We start from the raw sequence: 22,146 nt of genomic DNA, 5'->3' as shown, positions 1-22,146 counted from the left end.
ATGTCGAGCATGTGTACGGAGGTTGGGGCCAAAAGAAATTGACAACTTCCTCTTTCCAAGACTGCCAAGCCCATGATACAGTAAGATTCGCACAGTCTAGCCGAGCCACCTACACTGGCCACTGCAATCCACAATAGTCAAGCCCACTTACAGGGCCATTTACAGGGCCATATCAGTGCCCACTGCAACCCGTCTTAGGTGGGAATCTACGAGGGAACGCTATCCCTACAGAAAATACAGTACGTCTCTCGTCCTCTGGCTTCTCACATGTTGACAGGCTTGGCACCAGCAGGAAGCTGTCAATTACTTTTGGCCCCAACCTCCGTACTCAAGGGTTCAGGGAACTTGAAACAGTGTATACAGTGTATCCAAACATGCTTACTGTGTGGGAACACCCTACAGTGCGTATATGTGTTTCTCGGTGCTACCGTTTTCCCTCAACCGTGACTTGGGACTCCCTTTCTCTAAGAACAGCTTCATAGAAACATAGTGCGGTGCGGCCCGAACAAGTGGCCCTGGGCTTGCTGGCGAGACTGGGTAAGTAAAGGACAAGCTTAGGTATGTACATCATTACCTCATACACGCTCTGCTTGCATGTTGATGAAGAAGGCCTAGTCAACGCCCAGCTCAATATCCGGGTGACGGCATTTCATTTTGCTTCCTGCCCTTGCTCCTAGCAAACACTTGGAATTCATATTCCTGTGAATCATGTGCGATGCTAATTTTCGCCATCATTAGCTGCGAGATGGTTAGTAACATGGTATGCTTCTTCTGCACCCTCTTTTGTGGATGCCGGTCGATGCCATTGGTAATGCTCACACTGTTCCTCAGGTTCATGAACTCGCCCGATGTCTTCTCGATCCTTTGGGCAAGCTTTCCATGCAGAGCGTGAGCGTGGTTCATCAGTTGAGACCAGTTTCTTAGTATCATCAACTGGGTGGCATTATCAAAACGCTGTAAGAGATCCGATTCCACGCCTGGGTGTGTCGTCTGCCACTTTGATCTCATCTGCTCAAGGGAACGGGGCAGGACATCTATATGGCGGCGGAAGATCTTGAGCAGGTGGGCTGCGACGAAGTATTCCTTGGCCAGCCCGCCGAAAGGGTCAAACGTGAGGTCGTGAAGCTTCTTTGGGTCGCTGCCATCTATATCCCCGACCTGGTCGCAACAAATTGTTATCGTTTGCACAGGGAAAGTTTGGTTTGGGCTAGAGATGGGGGAGACAGCGGGGGACAACTACTTACTTGGACTTCATAAAGTCTTTCAACATAATCAAGACAGGCGTTCCAGCCTCTGCTCCATTCTTCCACCCCACCCCAAAGGAGCATTTGGAAAGCCGTTATACCCCAAGCGCCATAAGCACTGGCAGGCTCCAGTCCGCGCTCAAACCATTCCTTCTTGGTCAATCCGACTGGATGATGGAACCCGTCGGCCAGGACGAACCCAATCGTAGCCGGCCCCTCCAGATAAGTCGCGTCCGCTTGGCGATCATCTCTGTATGGCGTTGCAGTACGCATGCTGAGCCAGACTCGCCGTTCCCTGAAGGTCTCTTTGCCGCTAGGACCCCCAAGGGGTACCGTGATGCTCTGACGGTCGCACCGAATACCGGAGCCAATCCACTCGTCCCCGTCGCTACTATCGCACGGGGTGAGGTAGTAGAAGATGAAGTTGAGGTACATCCAGCGGTCCGGAAACGTACCCAGCGACCACGAAAGGTGACGGTTGCCTTCCTCAAGGCCTTCTCCCCTGCAGAATCCTTGAAGCGAGTCCAAAGTCCATGACAAGTCTCTGTCAGGATTGTCGGGCAGCGGGTCGACCTCCTTTGTCGGATGCGTCATGAGGAGGAGAATTGTGGCAAGCACAGGTAACGAGATGACCCAGTTATCCGGGCCGGTAAATGACCTACGTAGGAGTGGGTGGGGTGGCCGGGATTAGCTACTTCTGCGTCTCTCGATAGAAAAGAACCTGGAGCGTTGCAGTCTGTGCTAGTCTAAGAGCAGAAACTTACCATATCTGGGCGTCGGATTCGTTGGATAGCACCTGACCATATTTCTTTCGATCTGGGTATCTGTCCACGGAGATTGGTGCCTGGTCGGCATCTGGGGACGGCTTAACAGAGAGGCCGCGCTATATGCAGAGGAAACATATCAAAATATCAGGTCTAGTTCTTAATACCATAGAAACCGCCAGGCCCTAACAAGAAAAACGAACCGCTGCCTGTCGATAAAGTCGAAAGAGCCAGTCGTTGGACTTATAGAGATTGATCAAGAGGACCCCTTCGCTAACAGGATTGAGATCCTTGAAAGCAAGCCATCGGACAAGTTGGTAATCCGGCTTGTCAGCATCAAGAAAGGGTGGCCCCAGTGGGCGACGTTTTGAGGGGCCGACAACATTCGCATCCGGCCAGGCGGAACGGAGAAGCTTAGCCATCTGTTACGCCGATGTGGTGGCGGTCGCCTCCTCGGACTTGGGATGTAGGGCGACGTCACAGGGGGGGAGACACATCTTGTCCGACCTTTCATCGTCCAGATCGATATGGAGCTGCATCAGGGCCTTGTAGGAAGGCGAAGAACCAAACGAAGTTTGAACGTGGAAGTCATTGCCAGCCATGGGCTTGAGGACGTAACGGGGGAGCGCGTCCCCGATCTCACGCTGGAGAGGCTGACCAGGAAGTCCCCTTCCCTCGAGGATGGACTCAACTCCGAAGACGGTCAGGAGCTTCTCTAACAGCTCGGAGAGGTTTCTTTGCGTTGGTAGCAGCTGGCTGAAACTGACATGACCGCCAGAACTGGACGACATATTGGATACGTTAAGGTATTGGTGTCTATCTAGACAAGAAAAGTGCAAATACCTCTGTCGTTATCGGATGAATGAGGGATGAAAGAAGGAAAAGGTAAGGAATGCACCAGCGCGGGGTTTGCTGCCTCTAAAGCTGGGGAAAGAGCGAATTACTATCTGAATCTGTTGGACCTTGGAAGCAGCCAACCGTCCGGCACGTTCTTGGTTCAACCAATTATCTTCTCTATACCTGCACTTTTCTGTAGGAAAATATTAACTGCAGACAACAGCCTGGCCGGAGCATGATAGGCACCTGACAGTAGTGCACACTACAGGTATGCAGTCTACTTACTCTCAGTTGAGTTCTAGATGGCAGTCTTTCCTTTCATAGTTACAGGAACACCCGCCTCCGACTCAATTCCCAAAAAGAGAGGCAACCCACTTGAGCAGATCCATTGTCAATAGAATCATCTGATTTTGATCACAAGGGCCTGATCTGAGAACCGACTTACTGGAGTATTGCTGGGTACCAGGAACGGTTCATGGATGATTCACGGCCGGTAACCCCTAGATTGTCTGGCAGTTTTCCACCAAGTCAGTGACACACATGGTATTTGAACGGTTTATGGTTGTTAGGAGTCTACAAAGCCTCTATGAGTTGGAGAGCCACCCGTGACAGCAAAGACAAAGGTATGGATGAAACAATCAGGGACGAGATGGGCTTAATACGTAAGATATAATCAGAGATTTAGCGATCTCTTGAGCCAGCGATCGTGCTCGTGGAATACTAATTATGCTGTTACGTGACTGGAAACCTTCAGGTTTCAACCTGAAGTTCAATCGGACAAGATGTCTACAAAGCGAGCAAACATAAGGTATAAATTCGGTCAACTCGACAGGCGTCGTCGAAAAAGGGGATGAAAAATCATAAGACAGCAAGGGTGCTGTTATTCTCCGCCCTGATTTCTCAATATATTCGTAGGAAACACAATCAACTAGATATACAGCTCAAGATCGACTGCTCAGTCCAATTCAAACCAACAGTCTCAGGCAGTTCAAGGGGTACGGCGTTCTACTGCAAACCATAGACGGAAGTAACGGATTGCTCTTGGACATGAAATTGCCCTAACAACCACCACAGCTATAGGCTAGCTACCATCCAAATGCCCCTCAAGTAGGTACTGCAACCACTTGCCAAGATAAGAGTTACCGAGACCAAGACTGCAATTCACAGGATGGTCATGTTGTCTGCTCGAAATGCGGTGAGTTTCATAACTCTTAAGAGAGTTCTATACGGACCCCCACCGTCCACGACATCGACTCATTGGTTTTCCAGCAACAACTAGGGGCGCAGCGGAACAACGAGAGACATGTGTAAGGCACCCACTAGTAGTCGGATACAGTCACGGTCTCGGTCTTCTCAGCAACTGCGGCGGGTGCCGTGACAGACGACGCTAATCACTCCCTGAATAGCTCAGAGCTTCCTCAGGAAGCAATATATCATAGTCGCTACACCCAGTCTACTGAGACAACTGCTTGCACTCTTGCTGTGATCCTTTCACCTTTACCAGATCTACACCCCGTTGTTATGAACTTTTAGGAGTCCCTTTGGCAAGTAGTGTCTTGGTAAATTTGATATACTGCTGCATGCCAGTGGTTTTACAGTTTACAGTATTCTCTCCATTTGTTCTACGCGGACCACTCTAATTGGTATTGCACGCATCCCGTTCCTCGGATCGGCAACGCCTTACTGGCACCCCCTACTGACCGGGGGGGGACTCCGGCCTCTCCTCGCCGGCGCCGTTTCTGGCCGTTACGGAGGCGGTGACGGTCCGGAACGAGAACTGGGCAAAATACTACGGGAACGATAAGTAAAGTGCCAAGTCGGCAATTTCGCCTGTACAATACAAGTACACCAGGGGAGAGATGCAGTTGGTTCTGCAAACGGCAAGTGGGCATGCTCCGACCAAACCAGGACTGCAAGGCTCCAATAGCATCCCACATTGTGAGATTACCAAAGGCCGGTGAATGCATGAACTGGGAGCAGATAAAAGGAGGCGGTCGGTCTCTGATAAGGTGTCGCCTGGGGAAGTGATGGCTGGTTGGCCAAGCTGATTGCTCATTGCATATTGCCCCCTGCAACATCAGTGACCTCGCAGATTGACGAAAAACTCAGGGGAAAGAAGCTTGAATGGAGTGGGTTGACGATGGCCTGAAACTGCTAACATAGCGCTTATGGGACTTCAGATTGCTAACTCAGTATCAGGTGCAGGGCAGGACGATGTTTGTTGAAGAAGACGACAGCGAAACATGGTCGGCCAAATGACGCGGCTGCGTTACGCGTAGACTCTGTGGGGCAGGCATCTAGGGTCCAAAAGGGTAATAAAGGGGACAAAAGTGATGGCCGGATGTTCCTCTGGGTTGGCCCGGCGGTTGGGCGGGTCGCCGACTGCCGAGGAGACCGGGCAGGCCATGATTGGGGAAGTTCCCGTGTAGAAATGAGAATAGCAGAAACATCGTGGCCCGAATCGACCAGGTGCTGCCGCAGTCGGGCTACCCTGACAGGTTCGACTCTGGCGGCGTGCCTGGATTGTCGTCACTCGTCACCTTCCGGAATCAAGCCGTCACCTCGAGTCGGTCGCCAAAAGCACTGTGATGCAAAAGAGAAAACGATTGCCGTCATGGTGCAGACGACGGACCGAAGTTGATATTGGAAAGGAACCGTTGATCTTGCTGAAATCAGCTGAAAGCCTGAAACAGCCGGCAGGCACTGCAAAAGTTCGAAACACCCCCAACACCCAACAGCCGCCAATCCCAATTACATAAGCCATCCCACGGGATGAAAAGGGGCACTGATGACCCACCTATGTCGTCATGCGGGCCGGTGGCGATTCCCGGTCTCAGACCCTGAAAAAGGGTCTCACGATGGTGGCTTGGCTCGCTTGGCTGGTTGCACCGACCGCACACTACGGCTGCACTACACCAACATGAGAGCGATGTCATTCATCGTGAACGACGTCGACGATAACGTTTGATAGGGCGATGATGACCTGAAGTTTGATTGGTTCATGACGAAAGCCAAGAATTGTTGGAGCGTATTCTCCGTCGGCCGTAACGGAGGGGCCGTTTCCACTCCAACCCTTGCTACCGTTAACGTTATGATCGACATACTGTACGCAGTTTCCCGATAGTGTACTGTACTGTACTGGGTCCGCAGCCTCTGTACGGTATATCACCTCGCTATGAGCTGAGATGAGTAGAATCAGCAGCGATATGGTTTTTCAGATAACTGAACTCCAAGGGCTCCGTACAGTGTTGAATGAAGCGGAGCGTCGGACAATAAGGAACTTGAAGAGACGGCGCCGTGTTTGCCGTGAATCCAGGATCTTGCAAAGTTGGCATGGATCTTCGAGGATCCAGCAGCGCCTCAACGTCACTGGCGCGTTCGGCGCTGATCGACAGGACCCGGGACGGAAGCATTGGAAACCTCTGCATTCCGGAGAATGACCCTCTCTCATATAACTCTGGACGGCTTGTAATAAGTAACCGAAGATGAACATACAGAGCTGTTGACATCGGGCGATATTGTACCCCGGGTAACGGGAGGATACATGGTACGTTGGAGGGGACTACCGCATTTCAAAGAGTTTCCATTCATTTGACTTCCTATGTAAGTAGAACCCCTGGAGGCTCAACGTTGGAGACTCAACTAATACAGTGATTTTGTCCGACTGCAGTGCTTCCTGCTTGTCTTCGTGAACCCATCTTGGCATTCAAACGTAACCGGGTGATTGCAGCGACTTCCAGAAATGACCCGCCAACCGGTCTCCTCCATGGCAACATGCAGGTCATTGTCATTGGCGTGATCGGCACAAAAACTTTCAGGGACCGGCTTGCATCCCCGCAGCACCCTGAATGCAATCAGGAACAAAGTCGGCTGCATCTTTACCGCCTTGCCTGCAACCTGCCGACTTGATCCTCATTCGACAGCAAACGCGACATCGTCGGGACTGGTGAGTGGCTGCTGTTCAAGATAACCTGCCCTGGAGCAAGGAAGTCAAAGCCATGCATCAAATATCCGAGTGCATTTGGCTCGCTTATGGTTGTGATCCGGCCGGCCGTCTGTCCAACCACTTCAAGATTGTTGTATGGGTTTATGCCTTCCTTATCTGGGCCCGTTGAAGCCAGGAACGCTGGGGCTAGCGAGAATTCCAAGCGTCATCCTTGTTCACTTGGTCCTTGATCGCTATTAAACAGTCAATCCAAAACAAAATATAAAATAAGAGCAAAACGCCGGCGACGGGCCTTCTTGGTCGCAGGTCATGGCCTCTGTGCCAGCGTGCCTGCTGTTTCCCTTGTGGTGGCCGAACCCGGTGCCAGCCTGACCCCTCGGACCTGCCTGCCGGCACCAAACGCCGAGTGTGGTCACAGTAAAGTGGGTACGCACAGTACCGTTGTTTAGAGACGGTGGGGCGCCCAGCCTTTCCAGCCGTCCTTCCGTCAGCACTGACAAGCCACAAGGCCGTCACTGCAGACCCACCGGTGATCCATCAACATGCTCCGTTAGGTGCTTGCACTCACCAGATGGTTGACAAGTCGCAGGGCCATGGCCCAAGGGAAACAACAAGGTTCTGAGATATGGAGACCCACAAAACCCGGGCAGTGGTTGCCCACGATCGTCTGTATAAAGATGTCTGCTCCTCGTTGCTCCGTCGTTCCTGCTCGGGGGCGAGATTCCTACACTCCATAAGTCATCATCGTCATCATCGTCATCATCGTCATCCAAATCACCGTCCCACGATCTCACGATCGGCGCATATACCTCCAGTACCCAACACCGACGTTGAACAAGCCCTACCTGCCAAAGTGTCACTCAAGTGAACCCTATCTTCTTCACACTGCAGCCCATCCTCAATCCTCAAGAAACCACCCATCACTTTCATCCCAAGATGGAAAGGAATTGCCCCAAGAAAGCCGTCCATTTCGGCGCCGGCAATATTGGTATGTCGCACCCGGATCAAAACCCTACCTTTACGTCATTCAACAGTGGCTGACATTGATGCCGGACAGGTCGTGGTTTCGTCGCTTGCTTCTTACACAACTCTGGCTATGAGGTCATCTTCGCCGAGGTGAACGACACAACAGTGAACAAGCTCAATGCGCAGAAGAGCTACAAGGTGATCGAGGTCGGTGCCGACGGGACGACGGAATCCACCATCACAAACTACCGTGCCATCAATTCGAGGACACATGAAGCTGAGCTAGTGCGGGAAATCGCGACGGCGGACCTGGTTACCTGCTCCGTCGGCCCTCACATCCTAAAGTTCATCGCCCCGGTCATCGCCAAGGGTATCGACCAACGCTCGCCAGATCTCTGCCCAGTCGCCGTGATTGCGTGTGAAAACGCTATCGGCGCCACGGATACGCTTGCCGAATTCATCAAGGCCCCTGAGAACACGTCACCCGACCGGCTCGCAGACTACGATAAGCGGGCGGCATTTGCCAATTCGGCCATTGATCGCATCGTCCCGGCACAGGATCCCGATGCCGGCTTGGACGTCAAGCTCGAAAAATTCTACGAGTGGGTTATCGAAAGCACCCCCTTCGGCGAGTGGGCGCCGCCCGACATCAAGGGTGTCAACTGGGTCGAAGACCTGCAGCCCTTCATCGAGCGCAAGCTCTACACAGTCAACACAGGCCACGCGACTGCGGCGTATCACGGCTACAACCGGCGCAAGAGCACCGTGTACGACGCGCTGCAGGACCGCGACATCCACCAAGAAGTCAAGAAGGCCCTCGAAAACACCGCCAGCCTCATCACCGAGAAGCACGGCATCCCGCACGAGGAGCAGCAGGCGTACGTCGACAAGATCGTACGCCGCATCAGCAACCCGCATCTCGAGGACGCCGTCGAGCGGGTGGGCCGCGCCCCGCTGCGGAAGCTAAGCCGCAAGGAGCGGTTCATTGGCCCCGCGGCCGAGCTGGCCGAGCAAGACAAGGACTGCCAGGCGCTGCTCGACGCGGCCGAGATGGCGTTCCGCTTCCAAAAGGTCGAGGGCGACAAGGAGTCGTTTGAGCTCGCCGAGATCATGGAGAACAACCAGCCCGACGAGGTCGTCAAGCAGGTCTGCGGTCTGCAGCCCGACGAGAAGCTCTTCCCCAAGGTCGTCGAGGTCGTTAAGCGCGTCCAGGCTGATCTGCGGGATGACTGAACTGAGGTGGTTGCTTGATGTTTACGCTGTGCATTGTAGAGATGCACCCCTCCGAGCCTGAATGGCGGGGCAGCGAGTAGCGTGTTTTGTTTTTTCTTGTGTCTCTCTTTGGAGTTGAAGCGCATCGGGACGGCGTTCATCATGTAGCGGGATTTTTCTTATCGAGCACGGGTCAAGACAACGGTTTTATGCGCTGGATGCAACACTTGATTAGAGCGGGTTATGATCATTTTCCTGTTGTCATCTTCTTGCCTTCAACATAGATAGACGCAAGACTTGGGCAATACTAAAGAAAACGTTGGCGAGGCCACGCCACATTCATTCTCACTATTATGCATTCCTGTGACATTCGTTAAGTGGTGTGTTTGGAAGCGGTAATTGAACATGGTTCACAGCGGGATGAAGCGTCCCAATCTGATGGTGCTGAATGTGAGCTGAATGGATTTTTGATGCTATTTTCATCCGAGCATCGTGTGAGATTTGCATTGTGGGAGAAGTTGGAAACGTTGGTTGACCGCCTGCTTTTGCTGCCTGAGGCAGAATTTTGGGGGACATGTGCGATTACCTAATCCTTGAACCCGAGATTGAGGAAATGCGTCCAGACCTCCAGATACGTGGCCCGCATTTTGAGAGCCATCACCCTGGTGGCCTCCTTATTTACAGTTGCCTGTGGAGAGAACTCTTGCAATCTTCACGAGAACGGCCTATTGCAAACCATCTCCAGGCGACAGATTGGAGGCAGAAGACGGTCAATTGCCGACCTTAGCCAGGTCCACCCCTTTCCCTACTCAAGAGTCCCTCGACCAGCATCCCAATTGACACCCCACCAAGCTCCTGAAGCTCGAGAGTCGACTGCCCCCGATTTTCTGTCTTGGATCACAGCCCCGGTCTCGCCCAAGATGAGGCTGGATGTCAAGGCAAGTTGCGCCCTCCCGAGTCGATGAGTTTGTCGTTCCATCGTGGATCTGGACACAAGCTCGAGACGTCCCTGCTGGCAGCTGCGCGTCTTATTCCGTCTCGCTTAGTCCCGTTTTTTGAACAGTCTCCGATCTGAATGACTTTTGCTAACATGTATCAATGTACAGCGACAACTCTTTGCTCGCTCCGAGGTACGTCGACCGGCCAGAGAGGGATCCGAGTGCGACCGCTGACATTGGGCCTGCAACAGCGAGTGAAGGGTATCGACTTCCACCCAACCGAGCCATGGATTCTGAGTATGTTGTTGATCTCTTGAGGAAACCATCACTTTCAAACTCTCTGACGCCGAACCTCAACAGCGACCCTGTACAGCGGCCACGTCTACATCTGGTCCTACGAGACACAGCAGATCGTCAAGACCTTCGAGCTCACCGATGTCCCCGTCCGCGCCGGCCGCTTTATTGCGCGGAAGAATTGGATTGTCTGCGGGTCGGATGATTTGTATGGGCGGCTCTGGATTTATATCGCTTTATGGTCGGCATTGGAGAGACTAACACGGGTGCTGCAGCCAAATCCGAGTCTACAACTACAATACGAGCGAGAAAATCACATCCTTCGAGGCACATCCCGACTACATCCGGGCGATTGTTGTGCACCCCACACAGCCCTTTGTTCTCACCGCTAGCGATGACATGACCATAAAGCTGTGGGATTGGGAGAAGGGGTGGAAGAACGTCAGAGTGTTCGAGGGCAATTCACGTAAGGTGTTGGCGGAGCTAAGTTTTCCAAGGACGCGGGATACTGATTGTTCTAGACTATGTGATGTCCTTGGCGATCAACCCCAAGGATACAAATACATTCGCGTCTGCCTGCTTGGACAGGACCGGTATGTGACAGTTTGCGTCTCGACCCGGTTTCCCGCTCATCCGTCTAACCCCTGGCAGTCAAGATCTGGAGTCTGGGGTCGTCTACCCCAAACTTCCAGCTGGAGGCGCATGAGACCAAGGGCGTCAACCATGTGGATTATTATCCTCACAATGACAAGCCCTACCTACTTACCACATCAGACGACGTAAGCTTTTCCCAGCAGAACCCTGGCATACCGACTAACCGACCCGTATAGCGCACGGTAAAAGTGTGGGACTACACAACGAAGAGCTTAATCGCAACCTTGGAAGGCCATACCAACAATGTTTCGTTTGCGTGCTATCACCCGGAACTCCCTATTATCATTTCCGGCTCAGAGGATGTATGCATATGTCCCGCAGCCGCGGTCCCTCAAGCCGGCGCTAACAGTAAGCCCTAGGGTACCGTGAGGATATGGAACGCCAACACCTACCGCTTTGAGCAGTCGTTGAACTATGGGCTAGAAAGAGCATGGTGCGTGGCGTACCAGAAGGGCAAGCAGGGCATCGCGGTTGGCTTCGATGATGGGTCGGTCGTCATCAAGCTGGGTCGCGAGGAACCGGCCGTGTCGATGGACGGATCCGGAAAGATCATCTGGGCTCGACACAACGAGGTCGTCTCTGCGGTGATCAAGGGCGGTGAGCCGACAAAAGACAACGAGCCGATCACCTTGACCACGAAGGAGCTGGGAACCGCCGAAGTCTACCCACAGACACTCATCCACTCCCCCAACGGGCGTTTCGCGGCCATTTGCGGCGATGGCGAGTACATCATTTACACGGCATTGGCGTGGCGGAACAAGGCCTTCGGTCAGGCTCTCGATTTCGTCTGGGCGTCCAAGGACAACTCGAACGACTTTGCTATTCGCGAGTCCGCAACCAGCATCAAGGTTTTCAAGAACTTCCAGGAGAAGAAGGGTGCTCTCGACGTTCCGTTTGCGGCGGATGGGCTTACCGGAGGTGTGCTTCTCGGCGTCAAGGGCCAAGGGGGTGTTTCTTTCTACGACTGGCAAACAGGCGGGCTTGTCCGGCGTATCGAGGTCGAACCCAAACAGGTGTACTGGAGCGAGAGTGGCGAGCTCGTGGCCATCGCTTGTGAGGACACATTCTATGTGCTGAGATTTTCGCGGGATGCGTACAACCAAGCGGTTCAATCCGGCCAGGTCGAAGACGACGGTGTTGAGGCCGCCTTTGAAGTCGTCACTGATATCAACGAGAGGTAAGTGTAACAGGCCTATCGAGTTCCCTGGAGTATGCTAATGAGGCTGCAGCATCCGGTCCGCGGAATGGCTTGGAGACGTGCTGATCTACTCCAATGGGACCAACCGGCTGAACTACCTGGTGGGCGACCAGACATACACTGTGGCGCATTTTGACAAGCCCATGTACATCCTCGGCTATCTCCAGCGTGACAGCCGCGTCTATCTCACAGACAAGGACCTTTCGGTTACTTCATTTGCTCTGTCCCTCCCAGTCCTGGAATACCAGACGCTCGTGCTTCGGGGGGACATGGAAACAGCCGCCGAGCTGCTGCCTAGCATTCCGCAGGACCAGCTCAACAAGATTGCCAGGTTCCTCGAGGGCCAGGGCCACAAGGAACTCGCACTCGAAGTCGCCACGGACCCGGAGCACAAGTTTGACCTCGCTCTCTCGCTCAACCAGCTCGACACCGCCTTGGAACTGGCGCGTCAGGCCGACTCGGACCACAAATGGAAGACGCTCGGCGACGCGGGCCTCGCCGCCTGGGACGTGCCCCTCGCCACCGAGTGCTTTGTCAACTCCAAGGACCTTGGTTCTCTGCTGCTGGTGTACAGCTCCACGTCTGACCGCGAGGGTCTGGCCAAGCTGGCCGAGCAGGCGGTCGAGGCGGGCGCACACAATGTTGCCTTCAGCTGCAAGTGGTCGCTGGGCGACGTCCCGGGCTGCATTGATATCCTGGTCAAGACGGGCCGACTTGCCGAGGCGGTGCTGTTCTCGCAGACGTACATGCCGAGTTTGACGGCTGGGTTGGTGACGCAGTGGAAGGAGAGTCTGGAGAAGAGTAAGAAGGGGCGTGTGGCTAAGTCGCTGGGTATGCCCGGTGAGGATGAGGAGTTGTTTCCGGAGTGGGAGGAGTGGTTGAGGTTGGAGAAGGAGGGGCCGGCTACGGTTGCGGGTGGTGGTGGTGGAAACGATGGGGAGGTGGGAGAGGTTGAGGCTGAGGCTGAGGATGGGGGTGCTGAGGCGGATGAGGAGTAGCTTGTGTCATGGCGTGTTTAATTCTTGAGTGAAGAGGATAAATGTGATGTTGATGTGATGCGATTACGGCGTCTGGGGCCGCTTTATTACTTCGTGGAGGGGGAGAGCGAAAAGCACAGAGTTGAGTTGTGTACCTAGGGTAGGAGCAATTGTTTATCTTTGTTTGCAGTGGCATGGTATATCTAGGTACTGTACTGTACATACTTCTGGGGCTTGAGGCATCTAGGGTCAAGTGGTGAGAGCAGTTTACTCTGCATGCTGGACGTTGAGCTTATGTAGATATCTGATCTATGGCTCACGTTGCTAGGTCAATGCCAAGGGATGTCTGTAGGGCTGCGGGCCGATGTGAAGGATCGATCGCGGCGTTTAGCGCTAAGATAGCGTAGCCAACAGCTGTGGGGCTGTTCCATCATCATTTCGGAATGGTCGGCGATGACAAACCCCGACTGTGGCCGAGAGTACTCAGTTCGCAAAACACATGATAAACCAGTCCATTGCTGTGTCACTGTGCGACATAGCTAACCATATATCTTACTTGCTCACAGCCGGTGCGAATGACGGAGCAAGCAGCACACTCGGAACGTTTCCTGTTGATTACATAGGTAGTTTCGATTCCCCGCACTATTATTAACCGCGAGACCCCGCGCGCGCCAGGCGCCAGGAACAGACCGGCGTACCTACATACACCATGAGCGGAATACCAGCCGAAAGGGTGGTGAGCGTCGGTGGCCATGATATCGGCTATCCCCATGGCCATCTGGGCTATTTGACCGAAGAGGAAGAGAATGCGCTCCGGAATTTTAAGGTCTATCTAACAGAGAAGGGCCTGTACACAAGCTCGCAGAACCCGTCGCACGACGATCAAACCTTGCTGTAATGCCCCTTGGTTCCAATTCTGGTTGTAAAGCTGATGCTAACGCATTGTCGTCCAGACGGTTCCTGCGCGCTAGGAAATGGGTCATCCAGGATGCCTACAAGCAGTTTAAGGACACTGAGGATTGGCGCAAGGCAAACCAGCTCGAGGTGCTGTACGACACAATCGATGTGGATGCATATGAAGAGACGCGGAGTTTGGTACGGGATGTTGACGCCGAGGTTCTTGAGGCGTTGGCTGACACGGCATACATCACAGTATCCCCAATGGACTGGTAGGAGAGACAGGAGGTTCGTCCACATCCCTTCCTTCCTCCCGCAACCATCAAGCCCCCGACTGACAAGTCCTGTCTCTCACACAGAGGAATCCCTCTCTACCTCTTCCAAATCCGCCACCTCGACTCCAAGACAGTCTCCAACTACGAGAAAACCGCCGAGTCCACCAACGTCAGCAAAGCCCAGCCCGACGGGTCCACCCCGCAGCGCCTGCTGCGTCTCTTCGCGCTGTACGAAAACCTGACGCGCTTCGCGCAGCCGCTGTGCACCGAGATGACGGACCGCGAGCACCCCCGCACGCCCATCACGCTCAGCACAAACATTGTCGACGTCTCGCAGGTGTCGCTGCGCATGTTTTGGAACCTGAAAGCACACATGCAGGCCGCGTCCACGCTGGCGACCGCGCACTATCCGGAGACGCTGGACCGCATCTTTATCATTGGCGCGCCGTACTTTTTTAGTACCGTTTGGGGGTGGATCAAGAGGTGGTTTGATCCGATTACGGTGAGCAAGATTTTTATACTTTCGCCGGGGGAGGTGAAGCCGACGCTCGAGGCGTTTATTGAGCCGAGGAATATCCCCAAGGCTTATGGGGGTGAGTTGGAGTTTAGCTTTTTTGATCGGCCGAATTTGGATCCCAAGATCAGAAGGGCCGTGAGCTGGGAGAATGGGTATACGGATTTTCCGGAGGGGCCGGCGTACTGGAGGCCGATTGACGGTGGGAAGAAGCTGGAGTGTATTGCGGTGGGCAGCAAAGGGGGCGTGCAGAGGAGGGAGAGGGTGTGCACGATCCCAGTGGCGTTTCCGAAGGAGGAGAGTGCTGCGGTCAAGGATGAGGGTGTGGGCGCTGCTGAGGGGGAGATACAGGAAGGTGTTCAAGGCTTGTCGATTGCTGATGACAATACGGCGGCGGAGTTGGCTGAGAAGGTCGCTCCGCAGGCTGCGGAAGGGGAGAACAAGACTACACCGGTTTCAGCTTGAGTATAGACGCATAGAGCGACGGGTAGCAGCCGGTGCCCTGGCATGTACGGAGTAGACGGGGGTTTTCTGTTTGGCGGGTTTGTATTACTTTCTATTGGTCCTGGGGTATAGGATTGGTGTCGTGAGTCCAGTACAAGCAGCTAGCCGGCGCAAACCATGCAGAGACAACACCTGAAGAAGCATGCTCTGTCTATTCCCGCGTGCAAATGCATCTTGCATCCGCTCCAGCAACACCACAACGCCTCGCCATGCCGGTCATGCCGCACAACATACCCCCTAACAAGACCGATGCAGCGTAAAATGCAGTGCAACGACCAACCCCCAACTCCATGATATGTAACCAACCCCCGGGATACACTCCCGTTAGGCAACACCTTGATTCTGATTCTGATTCCCCCGCCACTGCCAAATCCCCTTCTCAAACTCCTCCCACGTCAGCCCATCCCGCACAAGCCTCATGGTCACGCCCAGACTCTCCACTTCCAGATTCGGCCGCTCATCGTCAAAAAAAAGCATGTCCCGGAATGCTATCCCTGTCCGCTTGGCCAGCACCTCAAAATGCCGCAGCTTGGTGCCCTCGTAGATCTCCAGCCCGGCGTCGAACGCGTCAATCGTCCGCTTCGGGCCTCCACCACTAGAAGCAGTCCCCTCCGGTGCAGGAGGCGGCAGACGCAATAGCTTGAGAACCTCCCGACAGAGATCCCCTACGGGAGATTTGCTTGCCACGGCGAGACGGGTGTGGGGGAAGGAATTGGAGATGAGGCGTAATATATGTGGTGCGTCGGGGTAGAGGGTGAAGAGCTCGCCGTTGCGGTCCGCGACGGTGGGTGGGTTGGGACTGGAGTTGGAATTGGTGGTGGTGGTGGTGTTGACGAGGCGGATCGGCGGGGAGATGTGGATGTCGGAGTAGAAGGGCCAGAGGGTGTAGTCGAGGTCGAGGACGATTAGACGTGGGAGGGGGAGGCCGTCGTGCAGGTAGGGGTAAGGGGTGGATTTTGGAGGGTTGCGGTTGCTGGATGAGGTCGGGGAGGAGGAGGTTGTTGAGGTATTTATTGTTGACTCGGCAGTCTTGGAGATTTTTTTGCCCTTGGCCATGGCGGTGGGCTGTTGGGGGTTTGGGGCCGGCGACGGGAATGGGTTGATCAACTTGGTAGCGCTTTCGGTTCGATGGTTGTCGTCGTCGAATTGTGCTCCTGTTTCAGAGCGGGAATGCCGTCAATTCTCGCGGGTTAGGGTTAAGCGTGCGAAGTACTCCCTGGCTTCTAGAAGGCCCCACTCTTTCTCCGATCTCCACTGGTCCCGTCCAAATCCAATTCTTAATCACGTCCATCAAGTGGAACAGTTCCAATGCTGCCTCGGAGCTTCCAAAAGCCACCTGCAGGACACCTTCGGACCCGAGCGTGAACTAGGCGCTGAAAGCGCCCGCTTCCTGCGGAGTCCGGACAGCATGGCGCCACCCAGTCGGAATTGGGTTGCACCGTCGAACCTCGTTTTCGGTTGCCAATTTCTGCTGCAACAGCAGGGAAACGTAGGTTGATCGAAATCTTGGAAGCCGCCGTGAAATACCCCATGCCGGCGATTGGGCAGATCGCCTCTTCTAAACCCGCGCTGCCAGCGCGCGATCACGGGATGATGAGACAGCGGCTGAGGAGTCTCCCCATCAGATTGCCGGAGCTTGCGTTCGCATCGCGCTACCCCACCGCTGCCCCGCGGTGCACGACATGAGAGCTCACCAACCGCGCCTGATGGGAGACGGACGTCAAATACACTCCCCGCCCTCCTGGCGCGGGAGATACAGATATCTAGTCTCTGAACTTGCTGGCTGAACTGTTCTCAAACGTTGACACCCGTATAACTCGTCGACAGTACATCCCTTGACGACCTTTACACCGTGTACGGACAGACATAGGCCTTCCACCATGGCGTCCAACGGCAACCCAATCAGAAAGATCCGGCTGGTGCGCATCGCACATATCTGGTACAAGCACGCAAACGTCGAGCCAGTCAAGGAGTTCGCCCAAGACTTTGGCTTCGTACAGACAGCCCAGGTGGGCAAGACGACCTTCTTCCGCGGCTATGGCACCGAGCCCTTCTCCCTTGCCCTAGAGGCCTCGGACAAGACCGAGTTCGGCGGCGCCGCCTTTGTCGTCGAGTCAGAAGAAGATCTGGAGTATGCATCCAAGAACCTGCCAGCGGAATGCAAGGCTACAGAGTTGCACGAGATGACGGACGTTCCGGGTGGCGGCAAGCGCGTGACTTTCTATGACCCTGTCGACGGGTTTCCGTTCCATCTCGTCTACGGCCAAACACCGGTTGCGTTGGAGGAACCTGATTTCCCCATCCTCAAGTTCAACTACGTGAGCATCCGGCCCTCCCTCTTCTGGGTAGCCGCTTTTACTCATTTGCAGTGCGCAGCCAGTCGAAAAGAACCGAGGCCCCAACCAGTTCCAGCGCTTCAAGAAGCGGCCGGCGCCCATCCACAAGCTGGGCCATTTCGGCATGTGCGTGACCAACTTTGCCAAGTGCTACGAGTTCTACACGACATACTTTAACTTCTTCCCTAGCGACGTAGGTTTCTGACCGGCGGTTTGCCCCTGACTCCTGGAGATGCTGACGAGCCACTACCCCAGCTTGTCCACAACGACGAGGGAGTCAACGTCACGGTCTTCTTCCGTCTCGACCGCGGCAGCGAACTGGTCGACCACCACTGCTTCTTCTTCTTTGAGGGCCCCAAGATGCATGTCCACCATTCATCGTTCGAGACGCACGACTTCGATGCGCAGCTGCTCGGCCATGACTGGCTCCGGCACAAGGGTCACAAGAACTGCTGGGGTGTGGGACGGCACGTTATGGGCAGCCAGATCTTTGATTATTGGTGGGACTGCTCTCAGCATTCTGATAACAGACTTCCGGGCTAACGGGGAACTAGGTTTGATCCGTCTGGCTTCATCATGGAACACTATGTGGACGGCGACCTGCTTGATATGAACGAGCCGACCCACCACCACAAGGCTTCGCTGGATAACCTACATGTTTGGGGTACGTGAGCGTCAGAAGTAACTATACATGTCAATACTGACAGGCTTGTAGGCCCCGAAGTTCCGCTTTCCTTCTTGGATTGATTGTGTGGCAAAGAACCCTGGCTGGGTCAACTGACGGGTGGGCTGCACATGTAAAGGGCGTTTTGGTATAACGAGTTGGCAATATATATCGTTGCGCAGCCCTCTCTGCTTTGATTGCCGTGGCCTTGGAATTAGCTGTGTCGTTGGATATGCTTCTGTGTCCAAGCCGAATAAAAAAAGGGGAAGCATGCTGACGTAACACGCCGAGTAGCGCGAAACCGAGAGTGTGTTCCTGTTCTGGGCAACCCCTCGAGGGCTGAACAGTCATTACAATTTGTTCTGAGTGGCAGGCCCGGCGCCAACTCACCTGAATCTGATACAATCCACTCGCACGCAGCAGTCTCGTTGCTCACCGACACACACGAAGCACATGTTCTCGGGCCATCGTGGGGAACCGCTTTAGGAACATGGCCAAGCAATGATTGGCTCGGCGCAGGTAACCTATCAGCTCTCGAGAAGCTTTTGCCGGAACGCCGGGCCTGATTTCATTCGCTCTCTGATCACGCTTAAGCGGTGAGGCCGACCGCACGTTGCATCCACATTCTGACTTGTTCAACGGCTCAACGCCGCTGCCTGGAAGCACTCGTGGCTTCACGATGCCAGACACTCGCGAGGACGGAGTATTTATCCCGCTGCAGGACTCAGGCCGCGCCAGCCTCTGGCTTGCCCTTCCACCGCCGTCCTCGGGAATCATGATGCTGGCGCGCACCGGCTACCCCTCTCCTAGGAGCGGAAGAGGCAGGAGTGAGGCAGCATATACAATTCGATCGGTTTGCTGGGCGATGCCTGAAGTCCATCAGTTGGAGTTCGCGCTTCCTCGAGCCTCGGTCGATCCCGTTTCGAAACGGCTGCGCTATGCGACACCATATTATCTCGTTGACACTTCACACCGCCCAAATCAACGGCCTCAGCCGTCGCCATCCCGTGACCCAGGCTTACAATCCGCCCAACCAGACTCAAGGCAGTCAAGCGACGATGAAGACTTTGTCACCGCTCCAGAAAGCCCCGTCATGCCAGGCAAAGCCCCTGCGAAGCCAGGGGAACCGGCATCAATTGATTTCAAGCACATCATGAACCGCCTCGAACGGTTTACCCTCTCGCCCATCGACACCGAGTCAAGCTCACTTCCAGGCCATGAACCACCGCTGGACGTCTTCTACCCCTATCTTCCGGAGCCCTCTTACAGCCCCTCACCCTCTCTACGCCCCAGCCTATTCATCGACGATGATTACTTCCCGGACCTAGACTCAGAACCAGAAGCAGACGACCGCGAGCATCGCCACTGCCTTTACTCCTCAACTCCCAGTCGCACACACAACAGTTCACGCAGCGGCTCTTCACCTTCACCACCGCCAACTCCCCGGCCAACCTCAAACCACCCCAACCCCGATCCCAACCCCGGCGTAGACCCTTACTCAACCCCAACCGGCGCCACCGCTAGCACTAGCACAACCACCAACCAGATGCAATTCACCACCCTCTCAGCCCTTTGGTCCTCCGCCCAATCCAACCAAACCACCACCACCACCCCCCAACCACCAATTACCTTCCCTTCCTTCCCTTCCTTCCCTTCCTTCCCAGAGTTCCCACCCCTAGGCCCGCCCTGTCTCTCCTGCCGCCGCCCGTCCACCTTCGGGCGCGTCGCAAGGTCCAACACCAACGGCAACGCCCAACGGCCCTTTTACCGGTGTGCGCCGTGCCGCAGGTGGGTTACCTGGGCCGACCTGCGCGGGGTGAGCGACACCAACATCCCCTGTGCGTGTGGCATGCCGAGTAGGGAGTGCCTTACTGGTTCCAGGGCGATGTGCGGGCCGGGGAGGAGGTTTTGGGTTTGTACTGAGGGGAGGTGTGCGTTTTTTCAATGGGAGAGGTCGGAAAGGGAGGGGGAGAGGGAGGGTAACCGGGATGGGGATGGGAGGAGGGATGGGGATCGGCGTGGGGAGAGAGGTGGGGATGGTCGTGGGGCTGTTACTCCTGGGAGGGAGGTGCGAGTGGTTGGGACCGATGTTCGAAGCGAGGGTGGAAGGGCGTACTTCTACAGGAATGGACTTGATAGTGGCGCAGGGAGGAGGTGGGAAACGGAGAGTGGGGGCACTGGGGGGTTAGAAGGGAGGAGTGGTAGGGAGGGAAGGGGGATAAAGGGGATGTGCTACGGACGGGTGATTTATTGAGAGAACAGAGAGTGCCGGTGGAGGAAGCGGGACTGGTGATGATACCATGAGCGGGAATAAAACTGATACCACGGATGAGATTTCTAGATATTGAGAATGTTGGCTGCGTTGGAATATGGCCTGGAAGCGACGGGTTCAGGGGCCAAGAGAGTTATCAACGGACACTGGAGTTTGTGGGAGAGAACGCCGAGACAGTGTTTGGCTGGGGTACCAGAGGCAGGAGTTGACCGGTAGTTTTCGAAGACCTTGCGTATCTGCTTGCTTGCTTGCTTGCTTGCTTGCTTGCTAGTCATGGCTAAGTGTGTATGTGCTGCTTCCTGTTGACCGCCGTGATCATGCCATGTAGGAGTCAGGTTACTACCAAGCCACCAGACACAGGACAATAACGAGTTTGCCTTATGCCCAAGCCCAGTAAATGCATCTGCATAACCGCTCCTTGCTTTAGGGATGTATGTACCGTCGAAAGGAATGAGAAATACGAAACCAACGCATCCTGTCCTCCCTCCGCAAACGATAAACCACCTCCATCATTCCATAAACGCAAGCATCAAACCCCTTCCCCGCCCCCTATCCCTCCCCCCTTCAACACCAGCTCACTCCACAAGGCTGTCCCTCCCCTCACCTGCACCCTATCCCAACCACCCCCAATCCGAATCCAGCACCTCAGTATGAGTAACCCCACCCCACCACACCCTTCCCTAACTCAACCTCAACCCGCCCACCAACCCCGCACACCCATCCTCAAGGAGCGAGCCTCAACGGCAGAGTCGACATCTGAACCACAGGGAGGCACGGAACCATGGCCGGGGCAGACGGCGGAGGCGGCGGCGGCTGCTGCTGGGCAACGAACGCAGTCATCAAGGGGACACAAGCCGGAACCGGGACCGGGACCGAGCAAACGGGAAGCGCGGCGGGGGCGGCATAGAATATTCCAGCGGCTGGAGCAGGCGCGGGAGCGGGCGGCTGTGGCTGTGGCTGCGGCGGCGGCGGCGGAGCGAAGTATGTCACATTGTTTTGCGGGATGACGACCGGCGCTGGGAGGGCGAGAGGGGTTCCGGTTGGTGCCGGCTGCGCCGGGGCGGGGTCGGGGGGAGGTGGGAGGCTGTGGAGATGATGGTTCGTTAGCAACGTGCTCGAGATATTAGTGCGAGATGGTGCAAAAGACAGAGGGCATGGCAGAGGGCGGGTTCTGTCATGGTTCGGAATGGGAAGGAGGACGCGGAGGAGGAGGAAAGGTGCCGGAACGCAGAATTACCCGGCATATGTGGTTAACTGGGGCTGGATTATGTACCCTGGAGCGGCCATGGCGGGATAAACGAGGTACGACATCTGCTCGTTTGCTTAGGTCGATGCGAAGGATTAGGTTGGTTTTGAGCGTTTGATGATTTGATCGGTGAGGATGGATGGTTGAGTTCAAACCTCGAGGTTGAGGCAGAGTGGAAATCGAAAGCGGATCTTCCCGGCTATGGTTTCTGTAGGAAACGGAAGTTACAACGGGAGACTCGTTTGCTTAGTTCAATGCGAGAGAATCACTTGTGCGATGGTTAAGAGGGTTGAAATCCTCGTAGCCCTCGATATTTCCTACTGTGTCTCTCCCTCAGGGCATTGATCCGTCAAACATGGGATGGAGATTTCCGCACCTGCGAGGGTGAATAGAACAATAGGTAGGTAG

General features: G+C 54.9%; 9 protein-coding genes across 9 annotated transcripts; 6 read left to right on the top strand and 3 right to left on the bottom strand.

The window, feature by feature from the left end:
• Positions 1-627: 627 nt before the first annotated feature.
• N656DRAFT_791207 (uncharacterized protein) lies at positions 628-1,838 on the bottom strand (the record flags this gene model as incomplete). Its single annotated transcript, XM_064816951.1, has 3 exons — positions 628-738; positions 778-1,158; positions 1,245-1,838. 3 exons carry the CDS (start codon positions 1,836-1,838, stop codon positions 628-630), a joined length of 1,086 nt encoding a protein of 361 aa, XP_064667855.1.
• Positions 1,839-4,348: 2,510 nt separating this feature from the next.
• N656DRAFT_286869 (uncharacterized protein) lies at positions 4,349-5,054 on the bottom strand. The gene has a single exon (XM_064809132.1). The coding sequence runs from the start codon at positions 4,921-4,923 to the stop codon at positions 4,468-4,470; it is 456 nt and encodes a 151-aa protein (XP_064667854.1). The 5' UTR covers positions 4,924-5,054; the 3' UTR covers positions 4,349-4,467.
• Positions 5,055-7,727: 2,673 nt separating this feature from the next.
• On the top strand, positions 7,728-8,990 carry N656DRAFT_791206 (mannitol-1-phosphate dehydrogenase; the record flags this gene model as incomplete). The annotated part of the gene is made up of 2 exons (XM_064816950.1): positions 7,728-7,779; positions 7,849-8,990. The coding sequence occupies 2 exons, from the start codon at positions 7,728-7,730 to the stop codon at positions 8,988-8,990; spliced, it is 1,194 nt and encodes a 397-aa protein (XP_064667853.1).
• A 384-nt stretch (positions 8,991-9,374) lies between these two features.
• Positions 9,375-13,051, top strand: N656DRAFT_800180 (Coatomer, beta' subunit; the record flags this gene model as incomplete). Its single annotated transcript, XM_064817978.1, has 10 exons — positions 9,375-9,419; positions 10,076-10,099; positions 10,159-10,204; positions 10,268-10,409; positions 10,477-10,667; positions 10,723-10,794; positions 10,853-10,980; positions 11,032-11,157; positions 11,215-12,032; positions 12,085-13,051. The coding sequence occupies 10 exons, from the start codon at positions 9,375-9,377 to the stop codon at positions 13,049-13,051; spliced, it is 2,559 nt and encodes an 852-aa protein (XP_064667852.1).
• Positions 13,052-13,739: 688 nt separating this feature from the next.
• Positions 13,740-15,181, top strand: N656DRAFT_791204 (CRAL/TRIO domain-containing protein; the record flags this gene model as incomplete). Its single annotated transcript, XM_064816949.1, has 4 exons — positions 13,740-13,924; positions 13,984-14,125; positions 14,184-14,215; positions 14,287-15,181. The coding sequence occupies 4 exons, from the start codon at positions 13,740-13,742 to the stop codon at positions 15,179-15,181; spliced, it is 1,254 nt and encodes a 417-aa protein (XP_064667851.1).
• Positions 15,182-15,568: 387 nt separating this feature from the next.
• N656DRAFT_683267 (uncharacterized protein) lies at positions 15,569-16,276 on the bottom strand (the record flags this gene model as incomplete). The annotated part of the gene is made up of 1 exon (XM_064810588.1): positions 15,569-16,276. A coding segment is annotated over one exon (708 nt), but the record flags the coding sequence as incomplete, so codon positions are not given.
• Positions 16,277-17,100: 824 nt separating this feature from the next.
• N656DRAFT_791202 (Glyoxalase/Bleomycin resistance protein/Dihydroxybiphenyl dioxygenase) lies at positions 17,101-18,303 on the top strand (the record flags this gene model as incomplete). Its single annotated transcript, XM_064816948.1, has 5 exons — positions 17,101-17,538; positions 17,597-17,749; positions 17,812-18,056; positions 18,111-18,220; positions 18,272-18,303. The coding sequence occupies 5 exons, from the start codon at positions 17,101-17,103 to the stop codon at positions 18,301-18,303; spliced, it is 978 nt and encodes a 325-aa protein (XP_064667849.1).
• Positions 18,304-18,899: 596 nt separating this feature from the next.
• N656DRAFT_800176 (uncharacterized protein) lies at positions 18,900-20,143 on the top strand (the record flags this gene model as incomplete). Its single annotated transcript, XM_064817977.1, has 2 exons — positions 18,900-20,036; positions 20,102-20,143. 2 exons carry the CDS (start codon positions 18,900-18,902, stop codon positions 20,141-20,143), a joined length of 1,179 nt encoding a protein of 392 aa, XP_064667848.1.
• A 554-nt stretch (positions 20,144-20,697) lies between these two features.
• N656DRAFT_286544 (uncharacterized protein) lies at positions 20,698-21,777 on the top strand. The gene has a single exon (XM_064809131.1). It carries the CDS (start codon positions 20,873-20,875, stop codon positions 21,497-21,499), a length of 627 nt encoding a protein of 208 aa, XP_064667847.1. The 5' UTR covers positions 20,698-20,872; the 3' UTR covers positions 21,500-21,777.
• Positions 21,778-22,146: the final 369 nt, after the last annotated feature.

This window comes from Canariomyces notabilis (genome assembly GCF_033297395.1).
Source record: "Canariomyces notabilis strain CBS 508.74 unplaced genomic scaffold N656scaffold_20, whole genome shotgun sequence".
In the NCBI taxonomy this organism is placed as follows: Eukaryota; Fungi; Ascomycota; class Sordariomycetes; order Sordariales; family Chaetomiaceae; genus Canariomyces; species Canariomyces notabilis.
This window is presented reverse-complemented; position numbering and strand designations above follow the sequence as displayed.